We start from the raw sequence: 26,756 nt of genomic DNA on the forward strand, positions 1-26,756 counted from the left end.
TGGTCTTTAGTAGGGAGTGCACTTCCTGGTTCATCCGAGGTTTATGGCTGGGGAGCACTCGGATAGACTTCTTTGGTATGCAGACCTCCAAATATTTGCTAATGAAGTCCATGGCTGTGGTGACATATTTGTCTAGGTTTTCTGCTGAACATTTGAATGTGGTCCAGTCCACAGTCTTCTGCTACTTCAGGCCAGCACTGTACTTCTTTTTGTGAAAGATCATCTTATTTCAGCTTTTGCTTGTAAGCTGTGAGGAGGAACACAGTGGTGCAATCTGATTTTCCAAAGTGTGAGAGGTGGTTGGAGCGGTAGACATCTTTGATGATTGTGTAGCTGTGGTCCAGAATGTTCTCTCCCCTGGTGTGATGGGAGATGAGCTGGTGGTACTTGGGCATCGCCCGTTTGAGGTTGGCTTAGTTGAAGTCACCAGCCACAACGAATAGGGCCCAGGAACATCTGTTTCTCGAGCGTTTGTGGTGATGTAAATCCAGCCTAGGGCATTCTTCACAATGACATGAGATGGTATGTTGAGTGCTGTTAGGATGGCAGAGGTGAACTCTTGTGGTAGGTAGTAGGCACAGCATTTTATTGCAAGGTATTCAAGGTCTGAGGAACAATGTCTTGCCAGTGTCGCTACATCTGAGCACCAGAAGGTATTGATTAGAAAGCGTACCTCACCGCCCTTCACCTGACCCATTGGCACTGCATTGTGCATGCGGTTGTGCAGAACCTGTCAGCTTGTAGGGTGCAGTCAGGAATGGTAGGGGTGAGCTAGGTGTCCATGAAGCAGAGCACACCACAAGCTGGAACAGGCTGGGAAACTTCTGCCCAACAGGCCAGGTTGCATGCTGTATCGGAAGCATGCAAGATAGTAGAGGGGTCGACAGCAAATATCTACGTGGAATCTGACTTTGCATTTGGAGTAGCCCACAATTTTGGGGCACTATCGCAAAAGAAGGGTTCCTTTCAACTGCAGGTACCCCCATCCGAAATGGGAATGAAGTCATAAATCTGCTTGAAGCCATACAGTTACACCAAGAAGTCTCCATCCTGAAAAGTAAAACCGGTACTAAAGAAAACACCCAAAGAAAACAGATGCCCAGGAAATGGTCTGGCTGGCCAAGCAGCCAGAGAGGCTGCCTCACAAGAAGGGCCTCTGATAGAAGCCACCATAATGTGTAAATTAAAGATGCTCATAAATATCTTCACCACATTGAGAGAATGTTTGTCTGCACTGTGTGTGGGAAGGGATATACATTATGGTTGAGCCTGGTGTCACACAATCGGGTTCACACTGGAGAGAGACCTTTTACCTGCTCTGTATGTGGCAGGGCATTGATGTCAGCGTCCAGCCTCAGGTCACATAAACCGTTTCACACTGGAGAGAGACTGTTCTTCTGCTCTCTGTATGGGAACAGTTTCAGTCAGTTATCCAGCCTCACTAAATATCAACATGTTCACAGTGAAAAGAAGGCATTCAACTGCTCCATGAGTGGGTAGGGATTCACTTGTCTTCCCACGTCACTTATCGCAGGCATGTTCACACTGGAGAGAGACGATTTGTCTGCTCTTTGTGTGGGAAGCACAGCTTCTGATACACCAGCACGATCACACTAGCGAGAGACCGTACACCTGCACTGATTGAGATTCACTCAGTCATCGGTAGTCATTGAGCACCAGTGTATTCACACTGGAGAGAAAGCTATTACCTGCTCTGTGAGTGGGAAGGGATCTACCTGGTCCTCCAACCTCAGCAGACACGGTCTTGTTCACACCAGTGAGAGATCATTTAAATGCTGTGACTGTAGAAAGAGCTTTCGAAGCAGCAATGACTTGATGAAACACCAGAAAACACATCCTGGGGAGAGGCCATTTGCCTGCCCTGTGTGTTGGAAGGAATCAAATGACTCATCCACACGCCTGAGACACCAGTGAGGTCTCATGTGATTGTATTCTGCTATTACTGCAGCCAGAACTGAGCCATGTTCATTCTTGCAGCTGGGGTTTACTTCAGTGGGTATGCATAATCTCTTTAACCAGACTGGTGTCTATTTATCCATGTAGCAGTCATATCAGACAAACAGTATTTGTGTCTTTGATTTCTGTCAGATTAAAGGAGACTGATAATATGCCCTGTTACTGGCCTGTTTTTGGGGCCTTCCTTCAATGTTAATGCAGAGCTTGTATTTATAAAATGACTTTCACATGTTCAGAATGTCCTAATGTTCTTCACAGCAACTGAATTCCTTGTGAAGTATAATCACTGTTGTAGGAGATACAGCAACTAAACTGTGTGCAACAAACTCTCACAGAAATAAGATGCGGGGAATACTCAGCAGGTCAGGCAGTATCTGTGGGGAGAGAAAGAGTTCACAACAGAAACAGGCTATTGCAGGCATTCTGTTTCGTGATGATCATTGAGGGATGTATATTTGAGTTGTAAACCTAAGACTTGTCATGTCCTTTGAAACAACTTCATGAGATCTTTTATGTCCACCTGTGAAGGAAGATGCGGCTACATTTAAAGGTTCCCTCTGAATGACAGGATCTCTGACAATGCAGTGCTTTCTCGGTCCTATATCAGAATATCAGCTGAGATTTTATGGTGAAGAATCTGAATGGGGTGTTTGAACTGACAACATCCTGACTCAGTGATGAGAATGTAATTACTGAACAATAATACATCATCATTACTTGGGGTTATTTCAGGTCTGACAGTTTTGAATGACAGAATTGTTACAGGGTGGAAAGACACCATTCAGTCCATTGTATCTGCACTGGCTGCCTGAGTATTATTCTTGCTCTTATATGTTTGCTTGTTCTCATGGACATGTTCACTCACTGGGCTCTTGGTCAATGTCTGTTTTTTAAATAGTTGACAGTTTCTAGAGCAACATGATTCTAAAGCAAGAATTGTAGAATGTTTTTGGAAACATGAAGAAAACTACAGACATCAAACATCACAAAATGATAACAATATGAAGTAAAAAGGCTCTGGTTTTCGATGAATGGGCCTTAACCATTCCGGCCATGTGTTCTCATTCAACACAAACTGCTTGAGAACTGACGATTTGAAGGTTACCTCTAAATTAATGGCAAACACTTCTATCTCCGATGTAGAAGCTTAATTTGAAACCACCCAAATGTGGGCATAATTGTTCTGAAATATCAATTGATGTGAGTTTCTACCGAAACTATTCAAGTGGAAATTGAGCCGAACTTCAAAGGGATAATTAAAAAATAACAAGAATATATGATAAACACTTTGGGTGGTTCCTGGGCTTCAAACTAGTTTCTTTTGGAAGATAATTATCTACAGATTTAAAATGAACACTCTTCTTTCTTTGAGCCAGGGTTTATATTTAAAACTACGTTCCAGGCATAATTGATTGGGATGCTGCTGACCCATCAATGCCACATGTAACATGTTCCTGCTCACAATCAGAGGGAATGTCTGAATAGCATCGGCAGTTCTTACCATCTCCCAATAGGAGGCGCTGTGCTCGGCGGCGACGCCCTCGACTTCCAAGCTTCGGCCGGGCGCGCGGACATAGGAACCCCGCCCCCTACCCATTGTTCCCCCTGCCCAACCTGAAGCCACGGTTTCCAGGGCAACCGCTGCTGGCACGGGCTGGAGCGAGAAGCCGTTGCCCCTCCCCCTCTCTCCGGAACCTGCTCAGAGAGTGGGGAGGGGAAAAAACTTTGCAAAATCTCTTCCCTTCATTTCTCCTCCTGTCCTGAGAGGGGAGCTCGTTGACACCGACACATTACTTAAGCGGATTGACGGGGGGACTGCAAAGAAGATGATTCCGTCTGTTTGTTTGCATATATATTATGTATTGCACTGGATCAAAAGCTTGTGGTTCTCAGTGATAAAGGAACTGTCGCTAATGTAGCCATTTTTGCTTTTGCTACCGTAGGTAGGAAAGCGAACAGTAAGGAAAATTGAAAGGGTCTGCAATGTGATTAAGTAGGTCAAGCACACGTCAGAACGCTGAAGATCTAAAACAAAAACGGAATTTGATGAAGAAATTCAACAGCATCTGTAGAGATCAAACATTTTAAGTCCAGTGACCATTCTTTGGAAGGGCCTCCAAGATACAGAGATTTTGTTTACGCTGCGGATGTGCAATCTTTGAGACTATTTAGAGATTGAAAGATTTCTGATCACAAATTACAGAAATGTTCATGGTGTCCCCAGTTCTAGTCTCTCCCACAGATGGAAGTATCTTTCAGTATCCATCCCACCAAGTCACCTCAGGACGTCATAAATTTCATAGAACATAGAACATTACAGCACAGTACAAGCCCTTCGGCCCTCGATGTTGTGCCGACCTGTCATACCAATCTGAAGCCCATCTAACCTAATGTGAGAGATTAAACGCCTTGTTTCTGCAGGTAAGGATGAATAGTGGGATCTTGCAGGACGGCAGTAAAGGGAACAATAAACAAGGGCTGTCAGACAGGACGGGGAATGATAGGATAAGACCAATGGGAGCAGGGAGGTGTGATTCTGCAACTCGTAAATTGTATAAGAATGTTTAACGTGCTTTGTAGTGTGTGCCTGTCTAGCAGACACCCTTTCTTGCAAGATCGTACAGAATAAAATTGTCTTGTTTCCAAGGCTTTGTCTCAGGCTGAATTTGTGAGCAGGGACTGTTTCTCACAATTGGGGGCTCGTCCGGGATCCGACACTCCGACTGTTCGACACTCGTGGGACGACGGGGAAGGCGCGCCTCGCCGATTTTGGCGATCTCCAACTCCCTTGTTTGTCGTTTACGGTTTGGGTGAGTGCGATTCGGACTGGGAGACCCTGGAAACAAGACGGGTAGACGCGGCGGGTCCGGTCGGGTAACTCTTGTGCAAAAGACCCGGGTCAGGAAAGGTCTTAAAGATCTGTCCGGGCGACCGGGGGAGCAGCGGTATTTGCTGCAGGTATTGCCGCAGGGACGTACGGGAAGTACGGGGAAGAGTTGTAACGACCAGGTAACTCCGTGCACGGACCAAGGTAAGAAAACTGACCTTTAAGTGTTGCCTTGGTGGTCGGGACGTATGGACAGTATGGGGAATTGGCGAAATATAAAAAGTATATAATTGGCCTGATTAATCAGATGAGTAAGGTGTCTGCCTGATTCGAGCACCCAGCCTTAGACGATTGTTAAGAGGGGAAATCCCCCACGCGAGGTTTAGGACCCTGAAGCGGGTGTGGAAGAAGGCGCCACCGGATCTCGATAAGATTAATTAAATTAGCAACAATGGGAGGCAAGGGGAGTTGCCTGAGTAGCGAACAATCTGCAAAGAATGACAAAATGGAATATATTCCGCCCGACAGCCCTTTGGCAAGAATGTTGAGCAGTTGGGAATCCAGCTCCCGGACACTGGAGAAGGACAAAACTATAATGATAAATTATTGTTGTTTTGTTTGGTCTAGAGAAAGCATTAAAGTACCTGATTTTTTTTTGGCCCAAATATGGATCCGACGAAGATTGGCTGTGCCAATACCTATATATATATATATATATATATACATCAATCGGAAAGAACCATTCAGTCAGAAAGAGTCAGATGATGTGGCTTGTTGGATAGGAGGTGCGAAGGTAGGACTATATCCTATGAGTGCAGAAGGATCAGGGGGAGGACAGGGAAAGGACGAACAAGAAAAACCACAACGGGATCCCCTAACATGTTTGCCGCCTCCATATCCCCCCTCCTCCCCACTGACGGCCGTGAGTAGCCTCCACAACCAGCCCACGGCCCCAGAACTAACCCCAAACACCTGAAAAAGAGACGAACTCTGAGGTAAAAGACGCGGAGCCTAGAGGGCCCAGAATTACACGATCTACCACACGTAAAGGAGGAGCAGAAACAAAGGAAAAGGAAAAATTATACCCTTTAAGGGAGGTCCCGATTGGGGATGATGACATTGGGTATGTGAACGCTCCCTTAATCAGTAGTGAAGTTAGGATCTTTAAGAAAGAAATGAAAAGTTTAATAGAGGATCCGGTTGGACTGGCCGAGCAGTTAGATCAATTCCTAGGGCCCAATTTATATACCTGGGGAGAACGGATGGCAATTCTAGGAACTCTAGTTTCGGGGGAAGAACGAGGTATGATTAGGAGGGCGTCCTTACAGGAGTGGGAAAAAAAGGCACCCAGCAGGACTGAATGTGGTCCCCGCAGATCAGAAAATCCCGAATGCCGATCCTCATTGGGACAATAATAATAGAACAAATGATAGAGAATCAATGTGGGATCTGAGGGAAATGATAATATTGGGAATTAAAGAGGCAGCACCCAGATTGCAGAATTTTGCTAAAGCCTTCGAAGTACGACAGGAGAAGGATGAAACTCCTTCTACATTTCTTCAAAGGCTCAAGGAGGCCACGAGGAAGTATTCAGGGATGGATCCCGATGATCCGGTAGCTCAGGGACTCTTAAAGGTCCAATTTGTAACTAAATCGTGGCCGGACATCCAAAAGAAATTACAGAAAATAGAGGGATGGAGTGAGAGACAGATGGAGGAATTACTACGAGAGGCACAGAAGGTATATGTAAAAAGGGAGGACGAGAAGCAGAATCAAAAAGCAAAAATGATGGTCGCTGCCGTTAAAGAAGTGACAAAGAAAGAAAGAGTTGAACAGCGAACACGGAGGCAGAAAGAGAGTCACAAAGAGAAGAGGCAGATACTAGACGCAGGAGATAACAGGCAGGATGTTACCGTTGTGGAAGAGTGGGGCATTTTAAGCGGGAATGCACCGAGTTAACACGGGAAAGGGAAACGGTCTCCCTAATGGCCCTCGACGAGGATTAGGGGAGTCAGGGGTTCCTTCCTCCTAAGGCCCACCGGGAACCCTTGATAAACATAAAGGTGGGACCTGAAGTGGAGGAGGCAGTATTCTTGGTGGACACCGGTGCGGCACGGTCATCCCTAAGTTTTATACCGATGAGTGTTAAGTTGACTGATGAGTATCTTAGAGTTTCCGGAGTAAAAGGCGAAGGATTCCCAGTGCCTATTTTTGAGCCAACCCTAATTAGAAACGATAAGGAAGTAACAGGGCAGTTACTATACATTCCCGACATTGGGAGTAATTTACTGGGTAGGGATTTGATTATATTGCTGGGCCTAAAAATTGGGGTAGAGAATAGTGCGGTAGCTGTAACAATGGCCATGTTAACGCCTAGGGAAGAACAACAAATCAGTCCTGATGTGTGGGCGAGAGCTGATAACGCAGGGCACCTAACTATTACCCCGTTGGTAATCACACTGACTCAAAAAGATGAGATGGTTTGGGTTAGACAATACGCTATATCCTCTCTCCTTATGAAATGATGTTTGGATTACCTTTCTTGGGTGGAAAAGGGGAATTACCAACTGTAGAGTTCAATGATAAGTTTTTAAAGAACTATATTGTGATGCTCGGTTCTTCTTTGTCTGTCCTTAGGAAGAAGGGTCTGTTGACCCAGACACCTCCACTTGAGTTCGCAGTACATCGGATACGACCAGGTGATTGGGTCATGATCAAAACCTGGAAAGATACCAAACTGCACCCAAGCTGGGAGGGACCGTTCCTAACCCTCCTGACTACTGAAACAGCCATCCGTACTGCTGAAAAAGGTTGGAGTCATCACACTCGTGTTAAGGGTCCGGTGGACGCTCCTTCCCCTCCGGCCGAGTGGCAAACTCATCCTACAGACAACCCTCTGAAAGTCAAGCTGAGCAAAAAAAGAATGAACTGAACTGATACGAAAGACTATCAAGTATTGGTTAGAAATTTTGTATTGTAAGCATTGCGCGAACTCACGCCTCCGGGGTATTTAAAGGGTTAGAGAATAGACAGATAGGGGTTGGGAATCTGAAATGAGCAGGCAGCTTTGTGTTGTTACGATAATATTGGCGCTAGTTGCCAAGGGGGTTGGGAAGAATCATTTTACCGCGTTATGTCACAATTATGCTAGAGTAACAGGGCGTACTGACTGTTGGGTATGTACTGCGATCCCACACCATGGAGAATCTGGAATCCCTCTCACGGTAGTACCATTTACCAATAGAGAGGTGTACGAGGTACAACAATTTGACTTGGGCTCAAATGATACAAAATGGAGATCTGAAAGGGGTGATTATAAATTTGCGGGATGGTTCCCATGACCGGCTCCGAAAACCCTGGGTGCTATCGACAGCCTTAGGGTTTCCCCACCGAAAGGAGTAGTCAATACTACTTGTTTCTGCAATCAGAATGACAGCGCACCCTTCCAGTTAGGAAACTCATCTTGTGTCGCCATCAACCCAGCTACTGGCACAAATGTACCCCACATATTGAACGGGACATATTGGATATGTGGCCTAGAGGCCTATCCCTTTATCCCCGGGGAAAGGTACACTCGGGTGACTGAATGCATAGAAAGCGTAGAAATGATGATTTTGATCTAACACTGCCTCAAAGTCAGAAAGGCTGGAGTGGCTGTTGCTACCTTGCCTACCTAATTCCCCATCTGAGGCTGTTAGATGAAACCCCAGGAATAACTCAGAATGGGCAGGGAGGGAAGCGGACACCCCGAGAAGTAACTGAAGGGGATCCCTTCCTCTGGACTTTGATACCTATGTATGAGACTGCCTGAGCAGGAAGAGAAATACAAAAGTTGGCGCCTTCCCTGGAGGAGTTGGCCAACAATACTGCCGATGCGTTGGCCGAGACCCAATCCAAAGTGGCGGCCATAATGACTGAAATGATTGCCACCAGGCTAAAGACTCTTCAGAATAGGATGGCTCTGGATTGTTTTGTTAATTTATTCATTGTTGGGTTAAATAAATAAATTGTTTCTTGTTACTTGTACAGAGGAGATCAGGGATTTTCTTCCCTTTAACCATTCTTTTAATAGACTATGAGCGGAAAGATAAGCTTCTCTGGTTGTTTCAGGGTAATTGTTAGAGGGGAACGCCTACTCCTGTCATAACCGATTGGGGCTTGTGATTTAGTTTCCATTATCAGAGAGGTCTGACTATTCCCCATTGTAACATCCCATTCTTCTAAACTGCAATGGATGCAGACCATCATTCATGAAAAAAATATCATTCACCTGCACATCACCGTGAAGATGAGCCTGCGCATCCCTGGTTGCACTGAGTCTACAAGTTGATTCTCTTAGTTCTCAGGTACTTTTGAACTCTTTCCCATTCACATAAAACCTATGTTCTCTAGTTTTGGACTTATCCACCCTAGGAACATTATGTTGACATTATATTTTTTGAGAAGACTTTCAAAATTAAATTTTGCACAATAATTTGCATTGCTTCAAACTAGGATGTGGCTTCCACTAATTCAGCGGTTTGATCACCTTATCTACAATATTCCTGAATACCTGCAAAAAAAACTCTTGAAATATAGCATTAGTTCAACAGGTTGATCTTCTGGCAAGATGGCTGTGAATATTTTCAGTACAGTGCTTCTCTATTGGCGTACTTATTACGTTTTCACCACATATGAAGTTGTTGGTTTGAACCGGACGGAAACATTATCAAATGCTCTAAATGTCATAGTGAATGGAATTTTTATCGATCATGTCTTTTAGAGTTTAACTGAATGCATAAACTGACAGCTGTATGACATACGGTGTCCCTCTGCTTGAAAAGAGCGTCTGCGGAGACCCCTGAAAGTTTACGTCTGTCATCAGTTTATTTTCCATTTTTGAACACTTCACAGATAGAAACACGGTGTAGATCGTGGTGTACTTGATAGCCTACTGATTTTAAAATCTCTATTTCAAATTTTAATCAGATCATCAAATGTGCTTGTTAATTACAGAACACCAGTTTTTAATGGTAATGTTGTCACCCAGCACCCATTCAAAACGAGAATGTGCTCCACATTCAATAGCGGAGATTATTACGCAGGCGCAGTGACTGGGGGGAGATTAGAACATGCGCAGTGTCAACCTGGGCAAGGTCGGAGTCGGATGACGGGGAAAGCAGCAAGAGACAAACGACACGGAGTGACTGAGGGAATGAAGAGAAACGGAGCCTGCGGAGGAGATGGAAGCCTTCGTGGACACCCGGTGTAAGTCTGACACCGTGAACATGAGCCTGCGCATCCCTGTTTGCATCGGTTAGGAGGGCGCCAGTTTTCGCCCGGGAATTTCGCCCGGATTTATGGCCGCCATTTGTGTGCGGGGCAAGTGGTAGCTGGGCCGACATTCTTGTGTGGGGCAACTGGCAGCTGTGCGCATGCACTACCGCCACGCACACCTTGAACAAAGACCAGAGTGAAGTCAATATACGTCCCTGGTGCAGGCAGTGAATGTGGAAGGAGGTTGAATGGGGTCACTACCTTCAGTGCTTCTCGTACATGTTAGTTCTGCTGCTGTTTTGTTTCAACGATAAGAGAGACAATTATAATCAACAATGTGGTGGCTCACCTTATTGCAACCTCCAGTCCACATTTGCAGTTGACGTTTTGAGTCTCGTATGATTCCAGGAATGAAGAAGAGCCGGCTCGGACTCCAGACGTTAACAGTACTTTTTTTTCCACAGATACTGCCAGCCCTGCTGAGTTTCTTAAGGATCCTCTGTGCTTTGTGTCAGAACAAATATGAGTCAGACAAAGAAATTGGAATTACAGGATTACAGGTACGTGATTGGATTCTCAGGCGGTAGGGGGTTACAGAGAGGTGTATGGGGCTGAAGCAGATTACAGAGAGATGGAGGATGTGTAGGTGATGCAAGAGGTTGCATAGAGGGAAGGATGTAAGGAATGAAGGAGTTTACAGAGAGATGGAGGAGGTTACAGAAGGACGGAAGATTGTGGGAGCAAATGACTACAGATACTGGAATATATAGTGAAAATAACAATTACTGGAAAACACTGATCAAGGAGCATCCATGGAGAGAGAGCAAGCTAATGTTTTGAGTCCAGATGACTTTATCAGAGCATGATCGGGAGTAATCTAGACTGGAAACATTAGTTTCTGATGAAGGGTCTAGGCCCGAATTGTCAGCTTTTGTGCTCCTAAGATGCTGCTTGGCCTGCTGTGTTCATCCAGCTCCACACTTTGTTATCTCAGATTCTCCAGCATCTGCAGTTCCCATTATCTCTGAAACGTTAGTTTGCTCTCTCTCCATGGATGCTGCCTGACTGTCTCTGATTTCCCACATTTTGTTTGTTTTTTGGAAAGTTGTGGGGCTGCAGGAGGTTACAGAGAGATGGAAGGTTGTGGGGCTGCAGGAGGTTACAGAGAGATGGAAGGTTGTGGGGCCGCGGGAGGTTACAGAGAGAGGGAAGGTTGTGGGGCCACGGGAGGTTACAGAGAGAGGGAAGGTTGTGGGGCCGTGGGAGGTTACAGAGAGAGGGAAGGTTGTGGGGCCACGGGAGGTTACAGAGAGAGGGAAGGTTGTGGGGCCGTGGGAGGTTACAGAGAGAGGGAAGGTTGTGGGGCCGTGGGAGGTTACAGAGAGAGGGAAGGTTGTGGGGCCGTGGGAGGTTACAGAGAGAGGGAAGGTTGTGGGGCCGTGGGAGGTTACAGAGAGAGGGAAGGTTGTGGGGCCACGGGAGGTTACAGAGAGATGGAAGGTTGTGGGGCTGCAGGAGGTTACAGAGAGAGGGAGGGTTGTGGGGCTGCAAGAGAGGTTAGAGTTAGGGTGGAGTCTTGGCTCTTGTTAAGCCAGCGAAGTCAGGGATGATGGTGGTGAGGATAAACACAGGCAGAAGAGGTTTGTATTCCCTCGGGTTTAGGGAGAGTTGGTAATGTGAGAGGTCAGCTGGGAACACATTGGGATAGTTAAGTCGAGAGAAAATAAAGATATGGATGAGAGTTTCAGCAGCTGATGAGCTGAGACTAGGGTGGGGTGGAATGATGTTACTGAGCTGGAAGTAGGGTTTTTTGCTGATTAATGGGGATGTTTTGTTGGAAGCTCATCTTGGAGTGAAATTTATCTCCACGATAGTGAACAGTCTGGTTCACCCCTAGAGAGTTACCAGGGAGAGGGATGAAATCGTTGCTGAGGGAGTGCTGTTTGTGACAGGGGGAGCAGACAGCGACTTCAACCTTTCTCATTTCAATGGGCGATCTTTCTGCTCAGCCAGTACTGGATATCAGATGGTGCATGACTGGGAGATGATGTTCATATCCACCTGCTATCTCAGTTCTTCTTGTTAGTGGAGGCTGAGGGTTTGGGACATTCCTTGAATCTTTTGTAGATTTATAAAAAAGCTGTCTCATACTCACTGCCTGTTCCACTGACTTTCTCTGCTCCCATGAATGGGACAGTCTTGTTTATGTCCTGAAGGGCACCAGATGCTCTAATGTCCTTCAGGGTGGAGAACCTGAAGGACATTAGAGAACCATGTGGGTTTTTCTCAAATTTAGAAGCTTTAAGGGTCACTTTATCCTCGAGCCATCTCTCTCTCTCACTCCCTTTTTTTTCTGTTTTAAATCAGTTTCACAGGGTATTAGAAGGGAAGGATTTGCTGCCAAGAAACTGACACCAAACATCCCATCAGGACCTGACACTTTCCCCGTTTAACACAACCTGAAGAGCATCAAATTTTGATCATGGAAGCAAAAGGATTCCAGACACACTGAACAGAACCTGTATGTGTCCTGTTTGTGAACAAGGGAGAAGCCAGGGAAATGTAGAGAGTGTGGGATTGGATTCATATTCCCATCTGAGCTGGAAGCACATCAGCAGAGTCACACTGAGGAGGGACTGTTCAACTGCTCCACGTGTGGGAAGGGATTCAACATTTCTTGCACCATGCTGACACACCAGCATGGTCACACTGACAAGACATCTTTTAAATGCTTGAATTGTGGGAACTACTGTAAAAGTTCAGAAGAACTGCTGTCCCACCAACATGCTCACACTGATGAGAGACCATTTAAGTGCTCGGATTGTGGGAACTGCTATAAAAGTTCAGGGGAACAGCTGTCCCACCAGTGCATTCACACAGATGACAAACCATTCAGGTGCTCTCACTGCGGGAAAGGGTTTAGGTGTTCATCGAAGCTCACTGTTCACCAGCGACTTCACACCGGAGAGAGACCGTTCACCTGCCCTGAGTGTGGAAAGGGATTCACCCAGTCATTCAGGTTGCTGAGACACCAGCGGATTCACTCTGAGGAGAAACCATTTCAGTGTCCAGACTGTGGACAGTGCTATCGAAGCTCTGAGGAACTGGTGTCCCACCAATATGTTCACACCAATGAGAGACCCTTCAGATGCTCTCTCTGTGGGACTGGGTTCAAACGAGGAACTGACCTTAATAAACACCAGCGTGTTCATACTGGGGAGAAGCCATTCCGCTGTTCAGAGTGTGGGAAGGGTTTTATTAGATCATCCCAACTGTTGACACATCAGCAAGTTCACACTGGGGAGAAACCGTTTAAATGTACAGACTGTGGGAAATGCTGCAAAACTTCTGGTGAACTGATTTCCCATCAAATTCTTCACACTGACGAGAAGCCGTTCAAGTGCTCTCACTGTGGGTCTCATTTCAGGCGATCATTTGAACTCACTGTACATCAGCGAGTTCACACTGGGGAGAGGCCGTTCATCTGCTCTGAATGTGGGAAGGGATTCACGCAGTCATCCAAGCTGGCGAAACATCAGCGATTTCACAGGGGAGAGAAACCGTTCCGATGTTCTGAGTGTGGGATGGCATTCTCTGAGTCATCCAAGCTGGTGAAACATCAGCGATTTCACACTGGGGACAGGCCATTCAGATGTTGCGAGTGTGGGAAAGGATTCACTGACTCATCCGACCTGCAGAAACATAAGCGAATTCATACGGGGGAGAGGCCATTCACTTGTGCTAAATGTGGGAAGGGATTCATTGATAGTTCTCATCTGCTGAGACACCAGCGGGCTCACACCGATGAGAGACCATTTCAATGCCCAGAGTGTGGGAAGTGGTATAAAAGTTCTGAGGACTTGATCCGTCATCAACGTGCGCACAGTGACGAGAGACCGTTCAGGTGCTCTCACTGCAGCTCTGGCTTCAAGACATCGTCTGAACTTGTCAGACACAAGCGCTGTCACACTGGAGAGAGGCCGTATACTTGTTCCGAGTGTGGGAAGAGATTTACTCAGTCAGCTAGCCTGCGGAAACATCAACGAAGTCACCAGGAACGATCGTGATTAGATATTGTCGTCGATCACATCTAGGAGTGAACCCTGTTCAGTGGCTTCTGTTTTGAATAATTCTCATGAACGTTCGCCAGGTTTTACAACTTATAATATGTGTCACAGGAGTCAAATAAATCAGTTTGGTGTTCAACATGCAGCGTGTCAAGTCTTTAATGTATCGAATATACGTTAACGCCTTTCAGAATGCTCTTCCTCTTCCCTATCTCCTCCACCTTCACCTCCAGCACAAAATGGAGGACCTCATGGAGTTTCCTTGTCACTAACATGGAGACAATTTCATCAGCTGCCTCTGTTACTTCCCTCTCTCCCACTAGCCCTCTGGGAGAAAAGTGCCTTCTAAAGCTTCCCTTTCCTGAGTCCTGAACATACACTTTATTCAGTTTCTCTCCCATCTCCGCATATTTTCACTTACTGCTCAACCTGTCCATGGGATCAACCTTCTGCTGCCTCAGCCTCATTCCCAGTAAGTGGTCACATCACTTCCATACATTTGCTGATACTATTAATGGTTGTGTCTCACCAAATCTTCTCTCTCTCTCTCCCCCCTCAAATGTGTCATTAACACCTGTCAAAAACATTTCAATGCCCCTCCTACAAATTACTGCCCTGTCTGCAATGACCCTTTCCTCTCCAATGTCCTGGAATGTTTTGGCACTTCCTAAATCCCTGCTTTAGGCTCACAGAGCTCCACATTCAAAATCCTCTGATCAGATTTGTGTCCATGCTACTGTTTCGATCCTCATCTTTGCAAAATCCTGCTCATCTTTGAGTCAAAAACATAAACCTGTCTCACGGAGTGTAATAAACACAGTACAGTCATAACACTGGCATATTCCCAAACATGTAGAAAATTTTCCAGATTTTTTTTTGAACTTACACAAAACAGGACAGTTCCAATCTGACCAGTTGCTGCTCCATTAATCAACTGTGAATTGTGAGTAAACTAATGGGAGGTGCCATGGACAGTGCTGTGAAGCTATAAGCTGTTGCAGATTCCCACTATGGGTTCGAACAGAAAAGCCTCAGATTACAGGATGATACACCAGGACTGCTCTGAAGGGCTGAACAGTGGCAAACGGAATTTAATCCTGAAAAGTGATAGGTGATGCATTTTAAGGGGACTAAATGCAAGCGAGCATATGATGGACATTTCATGCTGCTGGACACAAATTAGAAACTTCCACATTTGCAGCAAATGGGAAAACAACTACGGGCCTCAGACAGCGACAGGCCTGAGTTTTCAGCGCCATCATTAGTCGGGGCAACTTTCAGTGACAGGAGTGCATGGGTATCTTTTTTATAGGGGGCAATGTGCAGCAGGGCGCAAAACACTGGAACTCAGTTGCTCACAGCATTGCGGCTGTCCCTACTCCACAGTGTTCGTCACAAGTCCAAGAGACAATTCACTACCACATTCTTCAGGTCCTCGGGCACCAAGCAGCATTATGGGCCATCCCTCACACTGGATCACTGGAATGGTCACTGGTCCTGAAACATTAACTCTGATGTCTCTCCAAAGATGCTGCCAGATTTTCGAACAATTTCTGTTTTTATTTCTGATTCCAGCATCCGCATTTCTTTTGGTGCTCATCTGAAAAAGATGAAAAAAAAAATTCTTCCCCTCTGCGCAAAATTCCAATGGTGCACTAAATTTTCAGCATTACAGACTGTCCCTCACTATGAATGTGCCTTGTCCCAACCACTTTGTGAAACGGACTGATCGCCCCACTCAGTGACAAACTCAATGAGTTCCTCGCACTTGTTGGAGGTGAGGATGGAGGAGATAGGGGAGACGAACAGGCTGTCAAAATAATTGTGTCTCCTTTAGCAATAAGATAAAGACTGAATGCACAATAGTTTAACAAGAAACTGATTGATTGCACGAGGAATGAAGCAGGGTTTATCAAGCTTTAATAAAATAATTGTGATGGGGGAAATCTCCAGTCAGGGGCACAGGCAGGAGATTCAGATAGTATGTTGCCTTTCTGGTGTGAGAGTCAAGGACCTTTCAAAATAATGAAGCATCCTCATTTCTTTCTATTTTCATTCCAACTCATGAACCCCATGACACACACACACACACACACACACACAGCCACACACTCACACACAAAGGGGAGAATGAGAAGTCAGAAGTTGTTGTACACATTGATAAGAATGGCACTGTTATAGAAAGAGTCGAGTCAAGGCTTTGCAGAGTAAATAAGGGAGGTTAGGTAGAAGGTTAAAAAGCAGCGCTTCAAAGGTACTCCTAAAATCTCTGGTTTACTCCCAGTACCACATTGTAGTGAGAGTAAGAAATAAAACTTTAGGGCAGATAAATTAATGGCTGAAGGGATGGTGCAATATGCAAGGATTCAGATTTTTGGATTATTGGGATCGCTTCTGTTCAAAAAGGGGTCAATTTCACCTGAACTGAAGCTAGTATTATTTTGGGAGCATGTAAACTAGTAGCACGGAGGTGTGTGTGTGTTGGGGTTCATAAGTTGCAATGAAAATAGAAAGAGAAATGAGGATGATTCTGAATCAAAAAAAGAGCAAGTTATTTAAAAAGGCACAGAACAGCAAGTCAGAGAATGGAAAAAGAAAACAAAGTTACTGCAAAAGCTCAGCAGGTCTGGCAGCATCTGTGGAGGAGAAAACAGAGTTAACGTTTCGGGGCCAGTGACACTTCCTCAGAATTTCCTCAGTCAGAGAATGGAGTATCTCTGAAGAATTAAACTGCATTTATTTAAATGTGAGGGGTCTTACAGGTAACACTGACGTACTGAGGGTATGTATGGGAATGTGGAATTAGGATGAAATAGCTATTTTAGAAACTTGGCTGAGGGAAGGACAGGACTGACATTGTTGACTTGCTTGCTGAGTTGGCTTGTTTTCATTCAGATGTTTCATCACCATGCTAGGTAACATCACTAGTGAGGCCTCCGATGAAGCAATGTTATTCTACTCCGCAGGAATTTTTACCCTGTGGCTCATTATTGTGAGTAGTGTCGTTTTGGGTTTTGATCTGTATGGGTTTGTACATGAGGTCTAATTCTATGTGTTTGTGGATGCATTGCAGGTAGAGAACAATGTCTCCAGCAATTCCCCATGCATGTCTATGTTTGGCTTAGGCTATTATAGTTATATTGTCCCAATTCAATTGATGGCCTTCATTCTCCAAGTGTACTGATATTCAGTAAAGTTTGTCATGTCATTTTGCTGCTAGCTGATGCAGTATTGTAGTACAGACAGATCTCAAGATTCGGGTATATAAATCTTTGAAAATATGCGTCACAGAACATTGGTGAGGTGTCTTCTAGAAAAATGTGTAGAGTTCTGGTCACCCTGCTGTAGGAAGGATATGATTAATTTGGAGAGGCTCAGAAAAGACTTGCCAAGATGTTGACAGGAATGGAGGGCTTGAGTTATAAAAACAGGGTGGGGCTTCTTTCACACGAGTGTAGGAAGTTGAGGGGTGACATTAGATGTTTATAAAATCATGAGGAGCACGGACAAGCTGAGTAGCAAGGATCTTTTTATTTGGGCGGGGGGGTGGAATTCAAAACAAGGGAGCATATTTTTGAAATGATAGCAGAAAGATTTTTTAAAAAGGACATGAGAGGCAACTTTTTCTTTAAAACAGAGTGGTTTGCATGAGGAATGAACTGCGAGAGGAAGTTGAGAGTGCAGGTACACTTACTACAGTTAAAAGACATTTGGCTGAATACTTGAATAGGAAACGTTTGGAGGGATATGGAGGAAGGAAACTCACTTAAGATTGAGGAAGCACAGATCAGACTGGGCTCTACAGGTCTACAAAGTAGCCAGGAAAGAACTGAAGAATGGACTTAGGAGAAATAGAAGGGGGTATGAAAAAGCCTTAGTGGGTAGAATCAAGGTGTCCTTTCCTTATGTGAGGAACAAGAGAATGGCCAGAATGAGTGTAGGGCCAATCAGGGATAATGGAGGGAACTTGTGCACGGAGTAAGAGATGGTAGGGGAGGGCCTTAATGAATACAGTATTCACCAGTAAGAGGGACCTTGCCATTTGTGAGGATAGCATGAAACAGATATGCTCAAACAAGTTGATGTTAGGAAGGAGGGTGTGCTAGAAATTTCGAAAAACATGAGGACAGATAAGTTCCCTGGGTCGGACCTGATTTACCCAAGGCTACTATGGGATGCAAGTGATGAGACTGCTGTCACTTCGGCGATGATCTTTGCATCCTCACTGTCCACTGGAATAGTATCAGATGACTGGAGGGTAGCAAATGTCATTCCCTTGTTCAAGAAAGGGAATAGGGATAATCCTGGGAATTACAGGCAGGTCAGTCTTACTTTTGTGGTGAGAAAATTATTGGAGAGGATTCTGAGAGATAGTATTTATGATTATTTGGAAAAGCGCAGTTTGATTAGAAATAGTCAACATGGCTTTGTGAGGCGCAGGTCATGCCTCACAAGCCTTACTGAATTCTTTAAGGATGTGACAAAACACATTGATGAAGGCAGGGGAGAGGATGTGGTGCGTATGGATGTTAGCAAGGCATTTGGTAAGGTTCCACATGGTAGGCTCATTCAGAAAGTAAGGAGGCAGGGGATTCAGGGAAATTTGGCTGTCTGGATACAAAACTGGCTGTCCAATAGAAGACACAGGGTGGTAGTAGATGGAAAGTATTCAGCCTGGAGCTCAGTGAACAGTGGTGTTCTGCAGGGATCTGTTCTGGGACCTCTGCTGTTTGTGATCTTGAGAAATGACTTGGATGAGGAAGTGGAAGGGTGGGTTTATCAGTTTGCCAATGACACGAAGGTTGGTAGAGTTGTGGACAGCATGGAGAGCTGCTGTAGGTTGCATCGGGTCATTGACAGGACGCAGAGCTGGGCAAAGAAATGGCAGATGGAATTCAACCCAGAAATCTGTGAAGTGATTCATTTTGGAAGGTCGAATTTGAATGCAGAATACAGAAATAATGGCAAGATTCTTGGCAGTGAGGAGGAACAGATGGATCTTGGGGTCCACATCCACAGATCCCTCAAAGTTGCTCCCCAAGTTGATAGGGTGGTAAAGAAGGTGTGTGGTGTGTTGGTTTTCATCGGCAGGGGAATTGAGTTTAAGAGCCCTGAGGTTATGCTGCAGCTTTTTTCATTGGAAAGAAGAAGGATGAGAGGTGACTTGACAGAGGTGTACAAGATGATGAGCGCCATAGGGAGAATGGATAGCCAGAGACTTTTTACCAGGGCGGAAATGACTAAGACAAGGGGACGTAATTTTAAGATGATTGGAGGAAGGTATATAGGAGATGTCAGAGATAGGTTCTTTATACAGATGGGTGTGTGGAATGTACTGCTGGCAGGGGTAGTGAATTCAAATACTTTAGAGATTTTTAAGCGACTCTTGGATAGGCACATGGATGATAGTATAATGTCTGGTTTGCAGGGTGGTTTGATCTTCGTAGATAATAGGTTGGCACAACATCATGGGCCAAAGGGCCTGTATTGTGCTGTACTGTTCTATGTTCTATGTTCTAAAGTAACTAATTTGGTTTGGGAACAGAGTTGCCTGGGCTAGTTAGACCGAAAAGTTTGTTTCCATGCTGTATGACTATAACTCAATCAGGGGAAGAGGCAGGAATGAAGGAGAGGCATTTTATAGACCTGCGACTCAACCCTGTTCCTGTTTTCTCCCCATCCCCTTCAATTCCTCCTACGATTTGACCTCCCATTTCCTGAACTTAATCTGACATGTCCCAGCTGACACTTCAGTTCCCATCCCACTGCCATACTAGTTTAAAACTCACCAATGGGGCTGGCAAAAGCCTTGACGAGAACATTTTGTCTTGGCTCCGCCTGGAGCAACCAGATGACTTACACAGGTTCCACCTTCCTCAGAAACTGTCCGAATGCTTCAAGATTCTAAACCCTTCTCTTATTTACCATTTCTCCAAACACGCATTCATCTTTATCCTCTCAGGCCGATATGTCCTTCCTCAGCTGTAGACCCCAGAGCTGAACACATATACCGGGGGTGATCTAGCCACAAATTTAAACATTGCACTGCTTTTTGAGTTTCAAACATAGCAAAATTATTTTTCCTCCAGATGCAACCTTTTTCCTTCCATCGTTAAATGCCAACAATATTCTGATCCCAGTGACTCCTCTGACTCTCAGAACTTGTTTTGAGTTTCCAGTATGCAAATTCTTCTCAATTTACATCCTGTAAAATGAATTCACAAAAGAGAGAAAAATCACTCTCAGTCCCCGTTCAGAAATCTAGAGAAGACAAATATTTTTCTTGGTTTCAGTTTGCAGTGTAAATGCTCCTCTTCAAATCGTCCTGCCCCCACTGAGGAACAAGCATGGGAATAAACGCTGTTGCAAATTGCCCCCAATAAAGATTACAGTGGCTCAGTGATTAGCACTGCTGCCTCACAGCACAAGGGACCCTGGTTCGATTCCAACCTTGGACGACTGTCTGTGTGGAGTTTGCACCTTCCCCCCGTGTCTGCATGAGTTTCCTCCGGGTGCTCCGGTTTCCTCCCACAGTCCAAAAATATGCAGGCTAGGTGGATTGGCCATGCTAAATTGCCCAGCATGTTCAGGGTGTTTCGGTTACGTGGGTTGTAGGGGGATGCATCTAGATTGGATGCTCTGAGGGTCAGTATGAATTTGTTGGGCCGAAGGAAATGTTTCCGCACGGTAGGGATTCTATGAAATTAACTGAGTGGTCTATGACATTCTCTGTATTGCAGATGCTCCACAATGACTCCACCCACAGCTCCAACTCCAAAAAGGTTATCAAGTAGTTGCAGATGGACACACGTCTTGCACACGTGGCCATTGGAAGTGTCCCTTATTTCCCACATTGTGCAAGATGTGGATATTACCGTGCCAGGGATATGAGGTCTCCCGTCATGTCTTCTCTCAAGAATATCCTAGTTACTCCATTGAAGAGAATGTAATTGATCTAGGGATTTTCCCTCATTTCAAGCATAATTGAAAGCTCCTGGAGGTACTTGAACTGAATATTACACTTTCAAATTCTTGAAGAAAATTACCTGCAGGGGAGAATTTGCAAACTCCACACAGACAGTCACCCGAGGGTGGAATTGAACCCGGGTGCCTGGCGCTGTGAGGCCGCTCTCGCTAAGCCCGCTGTCTTTATCCATTCCTACACCTTGCTATCTCAGCACCTCACTGGCGGCGTTATTTATCACGTGCTGTCGTTCCCCCTCCCCGCCCCTCATTCATTCTCATTGGTCGGAGGACCATCGTTACCGTTTAGTCCTCCCGCCCCGCCTCCCCCACTCCTATTGGTCAGCGAGCTGCCGTCAATCAGCCTGGCCCCCCAACGTGACGTCGGCGGCGGGATCCTCCCTCTGACCTGGGGTGAGCTTCATCGTTCACAGCAATTGGTACAAATTCACAATCACGGTCGCCGGTGGCCATTCAGCACGTTGGAGCTGTATTCTCGCTGTGGAAATGCTGCAAATCGCTCCGAACTCCCCAGTCCTTTGTCTGGACCTCCGAATCTTTCCTGATAAAAAAATAGATTGAGATTAATGCTGAAACTGCATCCAGCTGCCGTTCAAACTGTTCCAGATGCTCAGAAATTGCTGAGTGAAATAATCTTCATATTTTCGCCTTTCATTCTGTGCCAATTACCTGAAAGTGTGACCAAAAATTGTGACAATTAGTTTCTCCAAATTAAGTACAACTTCACAAGCATTCGATCTCTGCAACCTCCTCAAGTCCCCACAATTCTCCTGACCTCTAATCTCCTACCGCGCCACAAACATCCCGATCTCTGTAAAATCCTCCAGCCTCACAATCCTTCCTATCTCTGTAATCCCCTCCAGCCTCACAAATTTCCCATCCCCATACTCTTGTCTGGCCTCATAAATCTGATGAATCTCTAATACCTTCCAACATCATAAATCTCTGAATAAAACAGAACACCCTTATTGTCACATGTACTTCTTTGTAGAAGCGAAAATCTTCAACAATGTGTGACACTATCTTAGGTACAACTGCTCTCAGTAAAAATCTTGGATACAAAAGAGGAATTTTTTAAAAAGGTTGCATTTCTTTACAGAGTTTAAAACGCAAGTTGGAAATAAGACATTGTAAAAAAAAGTGACATTACAATTAGGTGAAATTTCCAAATAAACATGACATTGCATCAGCTCAATGCAGAATCACTGCATGTGGCCTGACTGTCTAGACCAACAGCTGTCCCCCCCTCCACTCAAGCCTCCAGTCTGCTCGATGCCAACACCCAACTGCTCCAAGGTCAGTTGCAGGACTGCCTCCCCTGCACCGGTTTCTGCTGGGGACTTGCTGCCCATGCACTACACTGGGATTCACAGCATACGCACTACTCCAAGACTCGCTGCCTGCGTTTCTCTGTGACTTGCTCCCGGCCCCTTCTGCTGATCCAGAATTTGCCGCTGGGGCTAAGGGGAGGGAAAATGAGAGAGAGAGAAAAAAAGAAAAATAGACAACAGGCAGCGCAGAGGAGCTCCGGCAGGAGTGTCTTACTCTGTTGCCAATCTGCTAAAAATTGGAAAGGCATGTGACAACTTTTGAGTGAACGCCATCTACAAGTTTGCTGATAACACCACTGTGGTAGAACCGATATCAAAAAAAAACGATGATTCAGAATAAAGAAAGGAGATACAGGGCTTGGTGAAGTCGTGCAATGACAAAAAGAACCTCCCTCTCAATGATGGCAAACTAAAGAACTGATCACTGACTTCAGAAAGAAAGGTGGAGAACACGACCCCACGGACATCAAAGGAGCAAAGATTGAGAGATTTGAGAGCATCAAGTTCATGCAATTGACTATAACTGACAAACTGTCCTGGACTTCTAACGTAGAGCTAAAATAGTCGAGAAGACACAACAACACCGTGTTCTTTCTCAGGCAGTTCAGCAAGTCTGGCATGTCTATAAGGACCCTCACTATCTTTTACAGATGCACCACAGAAATCATATTGTCTGGGTGCATAACGACCTGGTATGACAACTGCTGTGCCGAGGACCATTACAAACTACAGAAGGTTGTGTGCACAGCCCGTGGAAGCCAACTTTCCATTCCATCTCATTGCCATGGAAAGGCCCATCCCATAATGCTCTCTTACAGCCTCAGGCAACAAGATACAGAAGCTTGAAGACACACATACACACCAGCAGGTTCCGTTTCTTCCCTGCCATTATCACAAGGATGAATGAACTTTCGAACTTCAAATTATACTGACATTGTTAATGTTGATTTTTGCATCACACGTGTCCCGAGCGGTCTAACCTGTATGCCTTACACTGTCCAATTCCTATACTCTGCATATCCTTGCTCACGGTGATGTGCCCGTGTGCTCACAAACACAGCTATTCACTGCACTTAAGTACACGTGACAATAAATCAAATCAATCAACCAATCAATCTCGGGTCCACAATATGGGGCAACTTGTGGGTCCCTCCTGGCACATGTGCACTGGGAATGGCCACAAGCTTTGGAGCGGGTGCAGTAGATCAGCACCAGGAGAGAAGATGACTTAGGAAAGTTTTATTGGAAACAGATTTTACTGTCTTTGAGCGATAACTAACTCATTCAAAACCAGCAGTTTTTCCTTCTTCCCAGCGTTGTTGCAGCAAGTTGAATTACATTGATACAGCCTCATTCACTCCCTCTGCGATCCCCTACAGAACTACAGCAATAGCTGTAAAAAACAATTGAAAGACTTTTTTTTAACATAACAAAATACATTAAGCAGTTTCACAGGAATATAAGTCTACGTTAAATCACATCTAGCCATAGAGTCATACAGCATGGAAACAGACAGACCGAGTTTCCCAAACTAAATTAATCCCACTGGAAACCTTTTGTATTTACGTGCCTATCCAAATGTCTTTCAAATATTGCAATTGTACCTCCCTCTACCACTTCTTTGGACAGTTCATTCCACCCATGACTACGACTGTGGATGGAAAAACTGCGCCTCGTTTCCCTTTGAAAATTTTCCCCTCACCTTAAAAATATACCCCGCCTAATTTTGAATTTACCTGCCCTATGGAAAAGGCCTTTGTTATTCACCTTATCTATGCCGCTCATGATTTTGTAAACTGTTATAAGGCCACCCCACAACCTTTTACTCTCCAGTGAAATAATTCGCAGTCTATCCAGCCTATCCTTACGATGCAATCTGTTCAGCCTTGGCAACGTAAAATCCTTTTTCAGCCGTCGTCAATTTAATTATATCTTTCATATAGCAGGCAAATGTACACAGTGCTCCAAAAATGGTCGCACCAGCGTCCTGTCCAACGCTAAGTCGACGTCCCAACTCCTCTAATCAATGGTCTGAGCAATGAAGGCGAGCATGCCAAATGCCTTCTTAACCACCTGTTCACTTGTGACGCAACTTTCAAAGAAATATATACTCGAACCCCTGGACGTCTGCTTGAAAGCACAACCCAAAATCCCTACCGTTAACTGAATAAGTCCCGTTCTTGTTTGTTTTACCAAAATGCAATACCTGGCATTTATTCAAATCAAACTTCTTTTGCCACTGACCAGCCCCTTGGCCCAATTGATCAAGATCCCTTTGGAATCTTATGTCACCTTTGTCACTGTTGATGATAACACCAATTTGGTTGATCCACAAATTTACTAACTATGCCTCTTAATTTCTCAATCAAATCGTTCATTTAAATGACAAACAAAAGTGGACCCAGCACCAGAATGAGCGGAACACCGCTGGTCCCAATCCTCCAGTCCAAAAACAACAATCCTCCAACGCCACTCTTTGGCTCTGACCATTGAACTAATTTTATATTGAATTGACAAGATCTCCCTGAATCTCGTGTGATATAACTTTACTAATTAGTCCACCATGCAAAACCTTGTCAAAGACTTCACTGAAATCCATGTTGATAATGTCTACCACTGTTCACTCATCAATCAATTAGGTTATGACCTCAAACTCCTTTTCTGCATTGTGGACTGTATTCAAGATGTCAATATTTATTTCCATGAGTTGCCTACCTTCCATTTCTTCGTCCACAGTATAAAACGGCGCTGGCAGTTAATATTTCTCAGATCTCCTGTGGTTCCAGACATTGACGCTGATCTTTGAGGAGGCTATTTTTTCCCTAGTTACTCCTTTGCTCTTAATGCCCTTGTTGAATCTGAAGATTATCTTCCAAGGCTATTTCATATCCCCTTTTTCGCCTCCTGAGTTCACTCTTAAGAATGCCTCCCACACCTCTTATAGTCTTCTAGCTATTCACTTGATCTCAGTTTCTGTATCTAACGTATGATTCATTCTCATTCATTTTTGCCACCATTGTTCCCTACTTGTATGAACCTTACCTTCACTCTGAACATAATGCCTCTGAACTCTCATCACTTCACATTTGAAAGCCTCCCACTTGGTAGCTGGCCCTTTACTTGTGAACAGTCTACTCCAATCAACTCTTGAAAGTTCTCGCTTCATACTGTCAAAATTTTCCCTACTCTAATTAAGGAGTAACCTCTACGACTCCCTCACCTTTAATAGTGTAAATTGCCCTTAAAGGCCTTTCAGTTGCAAACACGGATAATTTACTGGTATTGGTTAATACCTGAAAAGAAAAATACCGTGGGTGACTTGGTGATGTGAAATAAAGAAGTTACGATGTGTGTAAGGACACTTCTGGATATAAAAGACAATAGAAGAAAAACTAACTCCCATTCTCTCCACTGAGGTCTTGCCTGGGCTGCTGTACCTTCGGAGTATTTTCGTATTTAGTTTTATTCAATACAAATTTATTTCACCTTCTGTTTTGTACTGGTCAATAAGTTGTTTACGGCTGTTTGCTTTTTCAGAATGTAATTACCTTATAGTGCACATTCTCGGAGTTCAGTGTTTGGAGTTTGTTTCAGCCTGTGCATAGGTATGCAAAGAATAATTACAAAACAAAAGTTAATAACAATTTCAGGTAAAGTATTAGGATATTGAGAGAACAGTGAAGAACTTCAAAACAACAGAGAGGATGCAGGAAAGGACGTCATTGGAAATTAGCAGGATTTCCGCCTTCCCTGATTGACGACAACTTCTGATTTATAATCTTTGAGGGTTGGTATTCATTGATATCCTTGCGTCAGATAGGTCTCAGTCTCATGGAGGTGTGACATACTTCTTTGTATTGTAATGAATTCGGACGAACATTTAATTGGCAATGTGTAAATCCGAAGGGATGCAGGAGTAGAGTATCCTCTGTGCATATGTGCACGAATCAGGTAACGTACCATTGAGCGTCGAGAGCACAACAAATGAACCTTATTTCATAAATAGCGCTGTAGAGAACAAATACAAACGAATTATGCTAAACTGAAATAAAACAATGGCGTGTCTCACCAGGAATATTGCATCCAATTTCAGGTGTCAATGCCACATCTTTGAAAGAATGTAAAGTCAGGAGTGAGGGTGCATGACTGATTCGCGACACCGTTCCCGGGAAATATTGAGAAATCAGGACTGTTCTCCTCTGCTGAACAGTAACTTTTAATTTGATTGAACTCCTAAAACTACGGATTAGTTTTGGCAGAGTCGTATAGGGAGAAAATGCTTTCACTGAAGAAGGATTGAGAGCATTCAGCCGC

At 44.7% G+C, this 26,756-nt stretch overlaps 1 protein-coding gene across 1 annotated transcript; it reads left to right on the forward strand.

Moving 5' to 3' along the window:
- The first annotated feature begins 3,908 nt into the window (after nucleotides 1-3,908).
- Nucleotides 3,909-14,268, forward strand: LOC125449121 (zinc finger protein 23-like). Its single transcript, XM_059641862.1, has 5 exons — nucleotides 3,909-4,398; nucleotides 7,442-7,763; nucleotides 9,800-10,051; nucleotides 10,525-10,620; nucleotides 12,428-14,268. The coding sequence occupies exon 5, from the start codon at nucleotides 12,745-12,747 to the stop codon at nucleotides 14,125-14,127; it is 1,383 nt and encodes a 460-aa protein (XP_059497845.1). The 5' UTR covers nucleotides 3,909-4,398; nucleotides 7,442-7,763; nucleotides 9,800-10,051; nucleotides 10,525-10,620; nucleotides 12,428-12,744; the 3' UTR covers nucleotides 14,128-14,268.
- Nucleotides 14,269-26,756: the final 12,488 nt, after the last annotated feature.

Source organism: Stegostoma tigrinum, chromosome 43, assembly GCF_030684315.1.
Source record: "Stegostoma tigrinum isolate sSteTig4 chromosome 43, sSteTig4.hap1, whole genome shotgun sequence".
Classification (NCBI taxonomy): Eukaryota; Metazoa; Chordata; class Chondrichthyes; order Orectolobiformes; family Stegostomatidae; genus Stegostoma; species Stegostoma tigrinum.

Excerpts from the sequence above, each read along its gene's own strand:
- LOC125449121 (XM_059641862.1), top strand. The coding sequence starts at position 12,745 with ATGCTGACACACCAGCATGGTCACACTGACAAGACATCTTTTAAATGC.